The sequence below is a fragment of the Ascidia mentula genome, chromosome 5 (assembly GCF_947561715.1).
Source record: "Ascidia mentula chromosome 5, kaAscMent1.1, whole genome shotgun sequence".
Taxonomy (NCBI): Eukaryota; Metazoa; Chordata; class Ascidiacea; order Phlebobranchia; family Ascidiidae; genus Ascidia; species Ascidia mentula.
Genome location: NC_138570.1, coordinates 14060785 through 14076726, shown reverse-complemented (window position 1 = coordinate 14076726; position 15942 = coordinate 14060785). Strand labels below are relative to the sequence as shown.

Here is a 15942-nt window from a genome sequence, read left to right as displayed (position 1 = left end):
TTTTACACAGACTTACGAGTGGATCAAGTTTGGTAAAAATTTGGTGACCCGGTGTAGTAGTATTTTCCCGAGAAAACATTCATCAACATGTGTACCCATAGAAATCTTAGGTTGCCCGCATTGAATATTCCAATGGCAACTGGCAGTGTGAAAGTTTCAAGAAAAAATTATGACCAAAAATTGGTCTAAACCATTACAAACGCAAAAAAAACAGTGTCAAAGAATTTACTCGATAACCTCCTATTGCGATAAAAACACAAGAACAGGCTAGGGTGAATATTAACGAAACACAAAGCGACCGACAAATTCGGTGTGTCATTTATAAAAAAAGTAACCACACAAATCACAGGAAATACTTCATAAGACGCGGCTTACTATCGAATAAATACCGTATGTAGATTATTGCAAAATCTGCTTTTTGCTATGACATGAATGCGTTTTTTTTTTATTATTTTGTCCATCTTGATTTTGATGCAGCCAATGAATTTAGGATGTTCTTGCAATTGTACATAGTAGTCTATTGACAGGCAATTCTAGTTTGTAAACGTAGCAGCAACACATCACTGGAACATTAATAAGATCAGTCATAAAACAAAACTGGCGTTGTTTGGACATTTTTGTGTTAGCTGGGTTGCTTGTACAGGTATAAATCATGCTGTAGTACCATTTGCAGATGTAAAGTAACTTTAAAGCTGAGCCCATGTAAAATGAAATATTTACACATGTTACAGCTCACAGCAAAAAATAAAACATACGTTCAAACTCGCTAGCTTGTGATAAGATTTGCAAGGAATCGTGTCAGCATGTTTTGGCGATAATAAACACGATAGTCTGGCGTGTTTTTATCAGTGCTAATGTGTTTAGGTATAAAAAGGATGACTTCCTGCATATACCCAACACATGAATTTCAACAAGTAAGCGTAAGCTTTACTTACAAATAACTATTTTAATTGGACAATGTTTCGCGAGGCGGTGTTTCTTTTCATTCTGGTCATCGTGCATTCTACAAGTGCTAGTAAGTACCTGTGATTTAGAGGGTTGTTATAGTTTGTAACATTCTCATAAAAAGACCGTATTAACTTTTCGGCAAAGTATAGGAGTAGATATTTAAAAAGCAATTCTGAATCGGAAGTTTTTATCTTTGCATTTTTGTGATCCAGGTGAATCCACGTGTGCTGGGGGTGTGATTCACGGCGGCAAGTGCTATTTGTTGGCGTATACTTACGGAACTGGAGGTACCGTAAACGACGGGAAGTCTTGGTGTCGGTATTACGGTGGTCAACTGGCTGAAATCGACAGTGAACAAATGTATGACGTCCTATACAGTTACGTGTTCAATAACTGGGTACAAAAAATTGACCTGTCCGTTAACATCCTGCTCGGTTCGGCTTATGAGGTAAGTTAAATTTTATGATTGTGGTTGGCGTATTAAGACAATATGCTATACAAGCAAAGTATCATTTTGGAACAAGGGTGTCCAGTTGGAGTTCAGCGAGCAAAATACAACACGCTACGCACAGTTTTGTGGCCAGCGACATAGTTTTTGACTGCTGCCTATAATCACTGCAAAATAATAAGTCGTAATGACTAATTCTGAAACGTTAAACAAATGAAAAAAACGGTTAACCAAATAGCAAATGAATATGTCGATGGTATCATTATACTGGTAATGTGTGGGCACAAAAAATCTCCGTCGGCGTACATCAATATAGACCGCAGCACTAAATAATTTTGACACTAGTCTAGAAAATAAGTACAAACAACTATGTTACACCCTTTCCGCAGCCGTCAAGCAACATGGTAGTTTTGTCCAATGGCAACCGCTGGCAACCACGCTCAGGTTTGTGGCATACTGGCTGGCCTCAAAGTCAGACTGAAAGAACATCGTTGGGCTTCCAAGTGAACACAGGACCTGGAAGAACACAAAGAGGGTTTTTGAACCTTTACCCTTCTCATGACACCGGTTTTGTTCCACTGTGTGCTGTTGATCTTGCTTGAATTCTACCAACATAATCCTGTAGTAACTTGTATTTTATCTTTTAAGGCGATTTTAATTCAATAAATATCGCTAATGATTAATTGCAAGAATAAATTTAAATCTTATTCAAACCAACTGTTTTGATGCTTTGTGGTCAAAATGTAGAACATTCTATCGCTAATGAGTATATTCTAATGTATGTTCACTCTGAAGCTGCAATTTCACGTAGTGATAAACAACAAAGTTATCCCGAGGGCTTTCACTGCTCAAAGTACCTAAGAGCGCATTAGCAAATCTTTATCGCAATTTATGACATAATGCCATACATTTGTTACAACTCGTTTGACGCAAAAACAATGTTTTGGAAGTGTCAGGGCTTCATGTGTTTGGGGGTTATAGATGTGATCCTTTGCATTATAAGTTCTGAAATATACGGGTAGGCTGCGTTGGAATCTATTAAAATGCACAAAACGATAAAAACGATTTGTCAATGTCATTGCCGAGCAAAAAACTGATTTGTTAACGACAAGTTTTTAATTCAATGATATTTCCACTAAAACCTTTCTGAAGTGATTTTTGATTTTTTTATTCAACATATTAACGAAAGGGACAGGTTTTACATCATACAAAAGTATGTCACTGTGACGTCACAAACCAAAGGCTTATTTGTCCGTGATTATCGGAAGACCAAAGGGTATAGCAGCAACGACACTACCCTGTACTTCGATAAAATGGGGATGGTGCTTTTCTTCGCTCAGTGACATTACATGACGTGAATTTGGGTGTGATGTCATAACTTTAACCCCACCTTTGTGTTGACTTTAATTTGATGATTCCAACATTTCTAGTCAGAAACTATATTGCGAAAAATACATAACATCAAAATCTGTTTGTTGCACTTGTTTACTGGTTGTCCCCTGTTTAATGCAATACTATACTGGGCGACATGATGAGAATTTCATCGGCAAGTTTACGATAATATGAGACCGATATTATGTAGGCTATCAAATTGTTGCTTTGGTTTGAGGCTTTTAACAGGTGAGGAAATGCCCTAACATTGTAAGATTCACAACTGGATCAGCCACTTTTCCCGATAAGTCAGAGCGAGATCTGAAAAATCAAGCTCCCGGTGAGGTTTGAACTCACGACCCTGGGCTAACCAGGCCCAACGCTCTACCAGCTCAGTGGCTTCACGGGGTATATTGTGGCCAAGGTACACTGGTGCGCAAGCGCACAACTTGTCAGGCGACCTTCACATGCGTAGAGGATCTCCACCACCGTAATCAGACAACGCAGAAGTAATGCCATGCTTACGCATAGCAAGGCGGGATCGCCCCACTGCGCAGGCCCTTTTATATTTGGCGATCACAGCTCTAATATTCTGATTATAAGGTTCACAGGCTTCGCAGCCAAGGCATTGCAGCCAAGCTGGATCAACCACTTTTCCCGACAAGTCAGAGCGAGATCTGAAAAATCAAGCTCCCGATGAGGTTTGAACTCACGACCCTGGGCTAACCAGGCCCAACGCTCTACCAACTGAGCTACAGGAGCTCAGTAGCTTCACGGGGTATATTGTGGCCAAGGTACACTGGTGCGCAAGCGCACAACTTGTCAGGCGACCTTCACATGCGTAGAGGATCTCCACCACTTCCCTAACATTGTATTGATCAATCTCATTTTAATAAAAATCATTTTCACGCCTAAAACTTACAATGGTTGTTAATAGTCTCCCGATTGTCAAAATTTTTCGTCCTTATTCGGGCGGAGAAATATACAAGTTATGTCAGGGGCACTTGAAAATTTACAATTGGTTATATTGTATTTACTTGCGACGTCATGAAAATCAACCCATGCAAAATTGACACTACTATATTCTCAAATGGTGTAGTTCTGTCGATCGTTTCCACAGCGCTGAGTATTAATGCAACCGCCAAAAAACTGTTGCTTTAACGACAGCAACTGCCTTGGTTGTGTTGGGCATTTTGATAAATGACGTTTCTTGATCGTTTCGAAATTTAAACGATTGGAAACCTTTCGACGATTAAATGCGGATTAGTGTTGTTTCTTATTAAGCGATATTAAAATATATTGTTTTGCTGTTAAATACCTTTGATTTGATTTTATTTTATAGCTTTTGCAAATCTTCGAAAAAATATTGATATATCTACTGATATTGCAAATGTACGCAAGCAAAATTAAACTATTACCACTAAGTCTAACATATCCCATGAATACTTGGTTAATTTTGGCCTATTTTTATGACAAATAATTGCAAAATATGCTGCCGTAATGCAGTTTTTGGACAAAAAATGACTTTAGCGAGTGGTCTGAGATCCTCGTTAGTTAGCGATGAACTTAACGAGAATCGTTTAGCGAGAACGCGGCTCGTCATACCAAAAGTTGCGTTAGCGAGGTTTTGCGTCAATAGCGAGCTCGGTAAACTTAGCGAGGTGTGCTCATCATGCCGGCCCTCACAATGTTTTCCATATCTACGCATAAGGTTTGCTGCCAGCACTCACACGACCAAAGCGCCTTCTATGACGTCACGCAACAATAATCTCGCTTTCGCAGGATTTCGTTCGCAGCGGTAAAAATGCGACTTTGATCAGCTGTATCTCAAAAACCAGTCGCCGCATCAAGCTTCTTTTTTCCCAAAAAATGTTTTGAAGTCATGAACATCTCTTAGTTTAATTATTAACAATTTTTATTTTTCAGTATCACATGCACTTTAAGGCTTTTGCCAGTACGCTTCACCTTTAAAATTTGCCTGATTAATGTTTTATTATAAGCGAATAAAATGAAATTACAAGCAGTACATTATGTTGGCGGCACACTTATTACAACTGGCCCAACGTGCCGTTGAGCATCTCCAGGCCGCAGACGTTTTAGATGTTTCTGATGCAAAGAGGGACCGGGGTATGAATGCCCAAACCGTCGTTGTTGAACAATCCTTTCTGTGATCGTCCGGGTCCTGTGATTACTTGGAATCCCAATGCCGTTCTGTACGGTTGTGTGTGAGGCCATCCTACAAGCCATAAGTTGTCGCGTGGACGCCATTTGTTGCCGTTTGAGAGTCTGATGAGTTTGTTGCCAGGCTACAAATACAAGCTTTTTTAGAAAAATTATATGATGTGAAAAACATTCGAAAATCATTACAGAATAGTTTCAACATCATACATATTTAGGCAAACGCCAACGAGAGGAGAAACAAAGTTTGTCACCTCGTAGTAAGATCCAAGCAGCACATTCACAAACAACTTCTTCTTGTCCACCCAAGCCTTTTGCACATAATCGTACATGACGTCATACATTTCTTCGCTGTCGATTTCAGCAAGCACGCCACCATAAAACTGACACCAGCTCCGTCCAGATATTAAAGAACCTCCCGTACCGTAAGTATATGCAAGGTGGTAGCACTTACCATTGTAGACAACTCCTTCACATTTGTCGCGATCTGAAACAAATGATTTTGGGTTAACTTTTCACAACACAACTAAATCCATCAAGGAGTAAACCGGAAATTGCCAAACAGAAACTGTATTCGGAAGATCTATAATCCTTATTTGATTTTACTGTGTATTAATATATGTATTTCATATTGATTTAATAATTTTTATTTGGAAAACGTCATTAAAGTAATAAATTGTTACTGACGCTGCCAGGCATATTTTATTGATGAATACTGCTCTTCTGGCAAACTTTATTTTATCGACGTTTCGGCTGTTATTCAGCCGCCTTTATCAGGAGGTAAGAAATGTAAAACAAGCAATGTGGACAATGTTGTGGCACATCAACAAAGAAAAAACGCTACAAAAGAAAGAAGAAGTGAAAAAACGATAAGAAAGGGCGAACACACCTGCACTGTTACAATATTTTTCACAAAAAAGGAATTGAATTACCTTGCTTGGAGGCGAATGAACAGTCGAGCACCAGGGCTGCTGCAATCATACCAATAAGAACTCGTAGCATTCTTTTTCTGAATTAAAATTTTGAAGAAAATTTTGCGAAGTTAAAACAACACATACAGAAAATCAACACAATACAAACCTGTATCGGAAACCTCTAACAATGTTGTAGTATGAAGTCTTTCCAGTTGCTTGACATATATGCGCAAATCTTTTGGGTTTTTCCTCCTTTTATAAGGGTCTGGGACTCTGTGTCTGCACGTATTCATGTAAATTTCCGTGTAGGTAGTTTCAAGAAAACGAACTGGCGATTGGCCCAACATGCAAAAATTCGTAATGACATTCCGCTGCTGCATCCAGGATTGAATTGCTGCAAAATTTGACTGAGAAACTTCGAACATACGACTTTAAAAAACAAAAAATAAATTAATATCCACAACAACAAAAAATGCAATATTTTTATAAAAATTAATTTGGTTACTTTTCGATTGTGTCATATAAATATTTTACTGATACAATTTAGCATTTACAAGTTATTTTTGAGTCAAACAGCTTTCGATTATTTATATTGTTTTATAAAATCATTTTTTCTACTGGATAACCTATAGAAAAGATAGCAATAAATAAATCCTTTTGCATTTCAAAAATTCCTTGCAATGATTTTTATGAACGTGTCGCACATTCATTGATCAGATTGCAAGTTGCCATTTACGACTTAATTACCCAACAAAAAACAACGAAACAGATTGTGATCAAGTGTCATGCCTGCGGTTTGGGCTGCAATCCTATGATTTGACGATTGCGCAAAGCGTGAGTGGTTATCACGAAAAGTTCCATCATGTCTCCCGACTGTGAGGGAATGTTAAGTTAGTTTCTGAGTCATTACCAAAACCGATTAATCCGCTTTCAAATTTGACAACTTCCAAGAGATTATGTAGTTCTATGTAAATTCACAGACAGACAGCTCAATTAGCCTGCATGATCGTGTTGAATTTACATAGAATACTTGTCGTTATTATGGTGCTCGATCGACAGCCAAATTATTCAATATTCTGTTAACAGACTTACGAGAGATTCAGTCAAAGAAAGTAATTTATTTTAATTCTGAAGTGTTTCAAGTTTGTACTTTTATTATCTGGTAATCTGTTCGCTCTACGCATATATTTATGTTTCGTGTCTGGTTGCGTTGGATTGAACAACTTGTCCTGTTTTTTTTTGGATGAATCAAAATATACTACAATGGGGTGTGTATATAACTAATTCTGTCACAATCAAAAGCCAAGAATGTTATCCATTCTGTTTAAATACTACCCGAATAAAACAAATATTAATTGTAAAAGTTTCGTTTGACAATGTTTATATTGTACTGGTAACTCCTCTTATACAGGAATTCGCATGGATTTGCAACAAAATTTGCAAATCAGATAAAACAGGTAAATTTAGAACAGTTGGTGTTCAGCACGTTGCTAATTTCATTGTTGCCAAATGAGAACAAATGGTGATCCTGCGGCTTGCTTTGTGACTTACTAGATATCAGCGCTTATGTTAACTTTGTACTTGCATATGACTTTCAAGTATTTTCAAGACCTTGAAATGAGAAATAACTTTCTACTGCCACCGAGCGTTTAAACTTCAAGTTTAACGTGAAAGTGTTCGCGACAGTAGTCTATACATAATACGTGGTTCTTTGCAAGCTTAAAGACTTGTTAACTTTCTTTCTTCTTTTCTCTTATTGTCACGAAAATGTCAAAATTTTAGACATGTTTTCATGTTACGTTGGCAAATACGGTACAATCACATTGCTTGTTGCGTCGGTTAGATTAATATTAAATAAATAAATAACGTGCAACGCCCCTGCAGGACTCCCTTGTTAAATGTAAACACATGTAAAAGGTTACGACGAAATGAAAAACACATGTAAACACGATTTGGAAATTCACAATAATTTAGCTACGGCTATACCAGCAATGACATACTCTGCAATTCAATAAGACAGGGATTGTGTGTTTCTTCGCTCAGTGACATCACAAGACGTCAGTATGGGTGTGATGTCATAACTTTAATCTCACCTTTGTTGTGATGTAATCTCATGTTTCTAACAGTTTTAGTTAAGGGCTATATTGCGATAAATTATTAAATTTTTTATATTTTTTTTATTTTATAAATTATATTTTGGCCAGCGACATGTTAGTTTTTGACTGCCTAATCACTGCAAACAAAAATTTAACATAATCCACACAATAAAACTTAGCTAATGCATTGACATTCCCAAAACATTGCAAATGAAATTGGGATACTGTAGCATCATCAAATGAAAATAATGATTGGTTTAATCGTCCCTAAATGTCGGTCTAGATCGACGGCAAACCCGCTTTATAGACGAATAATGAATACAACGCAGAAGAAACCATTCACAGATAAGTTTACTGTTTACCTATGGACCAGTTGGAAGGTGACAGATTTCTTTTTGTCGATGCTTTTTATTCCGATGTGGCTAAAAAGAAAAAATGTATTTTACTGACATCAAGATTTTAACTCCTAACAATGGAAAAGTGACAAATCATTTACCATGCTTGTAGAAGACAGTACAAAAAGCTTCAGACACTTTCAGCAACGGTATTTTGTCAAATGCAGCTAGAAAACGTTTATCAACATGTGTAACCATAGAAATCTTAGGTTGCCCGCATTGAATATTCTAATGGCGACGAGCAGTGTAAAAGTTTCAAGAAAAAATTATGACCAAAATTGGTCTAAACCAGTGTTTCTCAAACTTTTTTATGTACCGCCCCCCAAACACCTTAGTCATTTAACAACGCCCAAAAGAACAGACAAAAAACAAAACGAATTTATTTGTTGCTTGTCAATTAATGCGATGGGTGAGGTCAATATCAGGTTTCATGTCGGTCAAAAACAATCGTAAGTCTCCTCAATTGTCGATATCAAGGCGTTTTCTTTTTCCATCTAAAAGAGTGGTGAATGCGCTGAACGCACGTTCCACCAGGTAAAAGCTAAGAAAATCACGAAAAGGTGCTCGCGTACCACCTGGAATGCGGTCGCATAACATTAGTGGTAAACGTACCACCGGTTGGAAAACACAGACTGAGAAAATTTGCCATGTCACCAAACGCCCCCCATACGATTGCAAACGCCCACAGGGGGGCGCTGGCGCCCACTTTGGGAACCACTAGTCTAAACTATTACAAACGCGAAAAAAGAATTTACTCGATAACATTCTATTGCGACAAAAACTCAAGAGCAGGTTAGGGTAAATATTAACGAAACATAAAGCGACAGACAAATTCGGTGTGTCATTTTAAAAAAGTAACCACACAAATCACAGGAAATACTTTATAAGACCCGGCTTACTATCGAAGTAATACCGTATGTGGATTATTGCAAAAGCTACTTTTTGAATGCGTTTTGTTATTTTTTATTCGATTTTGTCCTTGTTCTTTCATGCGGCCAACAAATTTAGGATATCTTGCATATGTACTAGTAGCCTATTAACAGGCAATACTAGTTTGTAAACGCAACAGTAATACATGACTGGAACGTTGATAAGATTAGTCATAAAACAAAACTGACGTTGTTTGGACGTTTTTGTGTTAGCTGGGTTGGTTGTACAGGAACAAATCATACTGTAGTACCATTTGCAGACTTAAAGTAACTTTAAAGCTGAGCCCATGTAAAATGAAATATTTACACATGTTACAGCTCACAGCAAAAAATAAAACATACGTTCGAACTCGCCAGCTTGTGATAAGATTTGCAAGGAATCGTGTCAGCATGTTTTGGCGATAATAAACACGATAGTCTACTTAGCGTGTTTTTATCAGTGCTAATGTGTTTAGGTATAAAAAGGATGACTTCCTGCATATACCCAACACATGAATTTCAACAAGTAAGAGTAAGCTTTACTTACGAATACCTATTTTGTTTGGACAACAATGTTTCGCGAGGCGGTGTTTCTTTTCATTCTGGTCATTGTGCATTCTACAAGTGCAAGTAAGTACAATGTGCTGATATTTAGAGGGATGTTATAGTTTGCAACACACCCATAAAAAGACCTTATTAACTTTTCGGCAAAGTATAGGAGTAGATATTTAAAAAGCAATTCTGAATCGGAAGTTTTTATCTTAGCATTTTTGTGATCCAGGTGAATCCAAGTGTGCTGGGGGTGTGATACACGGCGGCAAGTGCTATTTGTTGGCGTATACTTACGGAACTGGAGGTACCGTAAACGAAGGGAAGTCTTGGTGTCAGTATTACGGTGGTCACCTGGCTGAAATCGACAGTGAACAAATGTATGACGTCCTGTACAGTTACGTGTTCAATAACTGGGTACACAAAATTAACCTGTCCGTTAACATCCTGCTCGGTTCGGCTTATGAGGTAAGTTACATTTTATGATATGCTATACTAGCAAAGTATCATTTCAGAACAAGGAGTTCAGCGGGCCAACTTCGTCAGGCCACGCACAGTTTGGTGGCCAGCGACATGTTAGTTTTTGACTGCCTAATCACTGCAAACGCAATCATAATGACTACTTCTGAAACGTTGAACAAAAAAAGAGTTATTCAAATAGCAAATAAATATGTCGATGGATTCATCATATTTTGTGTTGGCACGAAAAATCTACGTCGGCGTACATCAATACAGACCGCAGCACTAAATAATTTTGACACTAGTTTAGAACGTAAGAACAAACAACTATGTTACACCCTTTCCGCAGCCGTCAAGCAACATGATAGTTTTGTCCAATGGCAACCGCTGGCAACCACGCTCAGGTTTGTGGCATACTGGCTGGCCTCAAAGTCAGACTGAAAGAACATCGTTGGGCTTCCAAGTGAACACAGGACCTGGAAGAACACAAAGAGGGTTTTTGAACCTTTACCCCTCTCATGACACCGGTTTTGTTCCACTGTGTGCTGTTGATCTTGCTTAAAATCTACCAACATAATCTTGTAGTAACTTGTATTTTATGTTTTAAGGCGATTTTAATTCAATAAATATCGCTAATGATTAATAAAAGAATAAATTTAAATCTTACTTAAACCAACTGTTTTGATGCTTTGTGGTCAAAATGTAGAACATTCTATCGCTAATGAGCATATTCAAATGTATGTTCACTCTGAAGCTACAATTTCACATAGTGATAAACAACAAACTTATCCCGAGGGCTTTCACTGCTCAAAATCCCTTTAAAAAAATCTTTATCGCAATTTATGACATAATGCCATACATTTGTTACAACTCGTTTGACGCAAAAAACAATGTTATGGGAGTGTCAGGGCTTCATGTGTATGAGGGTTTTAGATGCGATCTGTTGCATCATAAGTTCTGAAACATACCTGTAGGCTACGTTTTAACCTATTAATGCACAAAACGATGAAAACAATCTGCCAATGTTATTGTCGAGCAAAAAACTGATTTGTCAACGACAACTTTTGAATTCAATGATATTTCCGGTTTTTCTCAGCGGTCACTAAAAACTTTCTGATGTGATTTTTAATTTCTTTATTCAACATATTAACGAAAGGGACAGGTTTTTACAAAGTATGTCACTGTGACGTCACAAACCAATGGCTTATTTGTCCCTGTTTATCAAAAGACCAAAGGGTATAGCAGCAAGCCAGCAACGACACTACTCTGTACTTCGATAAAACACTATTGTCATTCTGGCAGAATCCAAATTTAATTTTTCGTAAAATCACTTTCGCATCATTAGGCAGCATTTCAGGATAAGATTAAACCTATACAAATGAGCTTCTGGGTTTATATCATAGTATGAAACAAAATTTTAAAAAACATTTAACTAGCCAATTATATCGCATCAATACCACAGCAGAAGTTCCAGGTTTTTCATCAGAATGACCTCAAACACGGGTTTTTTTACGTTTTTCGCTTTACCGGTGACGTCACTTTGAATGAAGTGCCAAACCACTTTCCGCTCCCTAGAATTTTTTTTAAATCTTTGTATCTGTCAAGAATTGCGACCCGAACAGCGTAAAAGTAATAAAAATCGGGTAGAGATATTACGTATTCCATCAGAATGACCTTCGACGCGTGTCTTTTTATGTTTTTTTGCGTTTTAAAATCACAACCACCGGTGGTGTATGTTGATACACATGCCAAACACGTTTGTTAGTCTTTTCATGAACACGTCTATCCCTTAGCGAATATGTCCATGTAATCATTTATTTTCACTTCCTTTTATGGCGTCAGCAGCGTAAAAACTGAGCTTAAACACAGGTCCAGCAAGTGAGGCAACCTACAAATCAGAAACTAAAGATACGGTAATCGATGGACAGCCTACCAGGGTAGCTTGGTTTTATGATCCAGAAAGGTTTGAAACACTGATTTGAAAACGTAAAAAGGCCCGTGTTTGAGGTCATTCTGATGAAATACGTGATAGCACTACCGATTTTGATTACTTTCACGCTGTTCAGCACGCAATTCTTGACAGATACAGAGATTTAATAAACATTCTAGGGAGCGGAAAGTGGTTTGGCACTTGATTGAAAGTGACGTCACGATCAAATCGAACGTAAAAAGGCCCGTGTTTGAGGTCATTCTGATGGAATGTGACATCTCTACCGATAGACAGAACAGGTCGAAACAGCGGTCATCTACGTGCAGCTTAAATTAACATCAAAATCCGTTTGTTGCACTTGTTTACTTGTTGTCCCTTGTTTAATGCAATACTATACCAAACCAGTTTCACAATGGTTTCCATATCTACGCGTTTCTGCCAGCAATCGAACGACCCAAGCGCCTCCTATGGCGTCACGTAACAATAATTTCGTTCGCAGCGGTAAAAATGCGACTTTGATCAGCTGTATCTCAAAAATCCGTCGCCGTATCAAGCTCCTTTTTTTCCCAAAAATGTTTTAAAGTCATGAACATCTCTTAGTTTAATTATTAACAATTTATATTTTTCAGTATCACATGCACTTTAAGGCTTTTGCCAGTGCGCTTCACCTTCAAAATTTGCCTGATTAATGTTTTATTATGAGCGAATTAAATGAAATTACAAGCAGTACATTATGTTGGCGGCACACTTATTACAACTGGCCCAACGTGTCGTTGAGCATCTCCAAGCCGCAGAAGTTTTAGATGTTTCTGGTGCAAAGAGGGACCGGAGAATGAATGCCCAAACCGTCGTTGTTGAAAAATCCTTTCTGTGATCGTCCGGGTCCTGTGATTACTTGGAATCCCAATGACGTTTCGTCCGGTTGTGTGTGAGGCCATCCTACATGCCACAAGTTGTCGCGTGGACGCCATTTGTTGCCGTTTGAGAGTCTGATGAGTTTGTTGCCAGGCTACAAACAAAAGCTTTTTTTAGTAAAAATTATATGATGTGAAAAACACTAGAAAATCTTTACAGAATAGTATCAACATTATAAAATATTTAGGCAAACGCCAACGAGAGGAGAAACGAAATTTGTCACCTCGTAGTAAGATCCAAGCAGCACATTCACATATAACCTCTTTTTGTCCACCCAAGCTGTTTGCACATAATCGTACATGACGTCGTACATTGCTTCGCTGTCGATTTCAGCAAGCACGCCACCATAAAACTGACACCAGCTTCTTCCAGGGATTAAAGCAACTCCCGTACCGTAAGTAAATGCAAGGTGGTAGCACTTACCGTTGTAGACAACCCCTTCACATTTGTCGCGATCTGAAACAAATGATTTTGGGTTAACTTTTCACAACACAACTAAATCCACCAAGGAGTAAACTGGAAATTGCCAAACAGAAACTGTATTCGGGAGATCTATAATCCTTGTTTGATTTGATTTTGTATTCATATATGTATTTCATATTGATTTAATAATTTTTATTTGGAAAACGTCATTAAAGTAATAAATTGTTACTGACGCTGCCAGGCATATATTTTTGCTGAATACTGCTCTTCTGGCAAACTTTATTTTATCGACGTTTCGGCTGTTATTCAGGCGCCTTTATCAGGAGGTATGAAATGTAAATTAAGCAATGTGGACAATATTGACGCACATCAACAAAGAAAAAACGCTACAAAAGAAAAGAAGAAGTGAAAAAACGACAAGAAAGGGCGAACACAACTGCACTATTACAATATTTTTCACAAAAAATGAATTACCTTGCTTGGAGGCGAATGAACAGTCAAGCACCAAGGCTGCTGCAATCATACCAATAAGAACTCGTAGCATCCTTTTTCTGAATTAAAATTTTGAAGAGAATTAAACGAAGTAAAAACAACACACACAGAAAATCAACTCAATACAAACCTGTATCGGAAACCTCTAACAATGTTGTAGTATGAAGTCTTTCCAGTTGCTTGACATATATGCTCCAATCTTCTGGGTTTTTCCTCCTTTTATAAGGGTCTGGGACTCGGTGTCTGCACGTATTCATGCAAATTTCTCACTTATGTAATTTCAAGAAAACGAACTGGCGAATGGCCCAACATGCAAAAATTCGTAATGACATTCCGCTTCTGCATCCAGGATTGCTGCAAAATTTGACTGAGAAACTTCGAACATACGGCTTTAAAAAACAAAAAATTAATTAATATCCACAACCCCAAAAAATGCAATATTTAAAAAAAAATTAATTTGGTTGTTTTCGATTGTGTCATATAAATATTTTACTGATACAATTTAGCATTTACAAGTTATTTTTGAGTCAAACAGCTTTCGATTATTTATATTGTTTTATAAAATCATTTTTTCTACTGGATAACCTATAGAAAAGATAGCGATAAATAAATCCTTTTGCATTTCAAAAATTCCTTGCAATGATTTTTATGAACGTGTCGCACGTTCATTGATCAGATTGCAAGTTGTCATTTACGACTTAATTACCCAACAAAAAACAACGAAACAGATTGTGATCAAGTGTCATGCCTGCGGTTTGGGCTGCAATTCTCTGATTTGACGCTTGCGCAAAACGTGAGTGGTTATCACGAAAAGTTCCATCATGTCTCCCGACTGTGAGGGAATGTTAAGTTTGTTTCTGAGTCATTACCAAAACCGATTAATCCGCTTTCAAATTTGACAACTTCCAAGAGATTATGTAGTTCTATGTAAATTCACAGACAGACAGCTCAATTAGCCTGCATGATCGTGTTGAATTTACATAGAATACTTGTCGTTATTATGGTGCTCGATCGACAGCAAATTATTCAATATTCTGCAGACTTACGAGAGATTCGGTCAAAGAAAGTAATTTATTTTAATACCGAAGTGTTTCAAGTTTGTACTTTTATTATCTGGTAATCTGTTCGCTCTACGCATATATTTATGTTTCGTGTCTGGTTGCGTTGGATTGAACAACTTGTCCTGTTTTTTTTTGGATGAATCAAAATATATTACAATAAGGTGTGTATATAACTAATTCTGTCACAATCAAAAGCCAAGAATGTTATCCATTCTGTTTAAATACTACCCGAATAAAACATATATTAATTGTAAAAGTTTCGTTTGACAATGTTTATATTGTACTGGTAACTCCTCTTATACAGGAATTCGCATGGATTTGCAACAAAATTTGCAAATCAGATAAAACAGGTAAATTTAGAACATTTGCTGTTCAGCACATTGCTAATTTCGTTGTTCTTGCTATTTAGGAGAACAAATGGCGATCCTGCGGCTTGCTTTGTGACTTACTGGATATCAGCGCTTATGTTAACTTTGTAGTTGCATATGACTTTCAAGTGTTTTCAAGACCTTGAAATGAGAAATAACTTTCTACTGCCACCGAGCGTTTCAACCTTCAAGTTTAACTTGAAAGTGTTCGCGACAGTAGACATAATACGTGGTTCTTTGTAAGCTTAAAGACTTGTTAACTTTCTTTCTTCTTTTCTCTTATTGTCACGAAAATGCCAATTTTTTAGACTTGTTTTTGTTGTATTGGTCATTGCTTGTTGCGTCGGTTAGATTAATATTAAATAAATAACGTGCAACGCCCCTGCAGGACATCCTTGTTAAATGTAAACACATGTAAAAGGTTACGGCGAAATGAAAAACGCATGTAAACACGATTTGGAAATTCACAATAATTTAATAACGGGTA

General features: G+C 37.4%; 1 protein-coding gene across 1 annotated transcript; it reads right to left on the bottom strand.

The window, feature by feature from the left end:
- Positions 1-12903: 12903 nt before the first annotated feature.
- Positions 12904-14202, bottom strand: LOC145903759 (uncharacterized). Its single transcript, XM_082991895.1, has 4 exons — positions 14157-14202; positions 14009-14085; positions 13335-13567; positions 12904-13205 (listed from the first exon to the last, which is right to left on the bottom strand). The coding sequence occupies exons 2-4, from the start codon at positions 14076-14078 to the stop codon at positions 12996-12998; spliced, it is 513 nt and encodes a 170-aa protein (XP_082848021.1). The 5' UTR covers positions 14079-14085; positions 14157-14202; the 3' UTR covers positions 12904-12995.
- Between the last annotated feature and the right edge of the window lie 1740 nt (positions 14203-15942).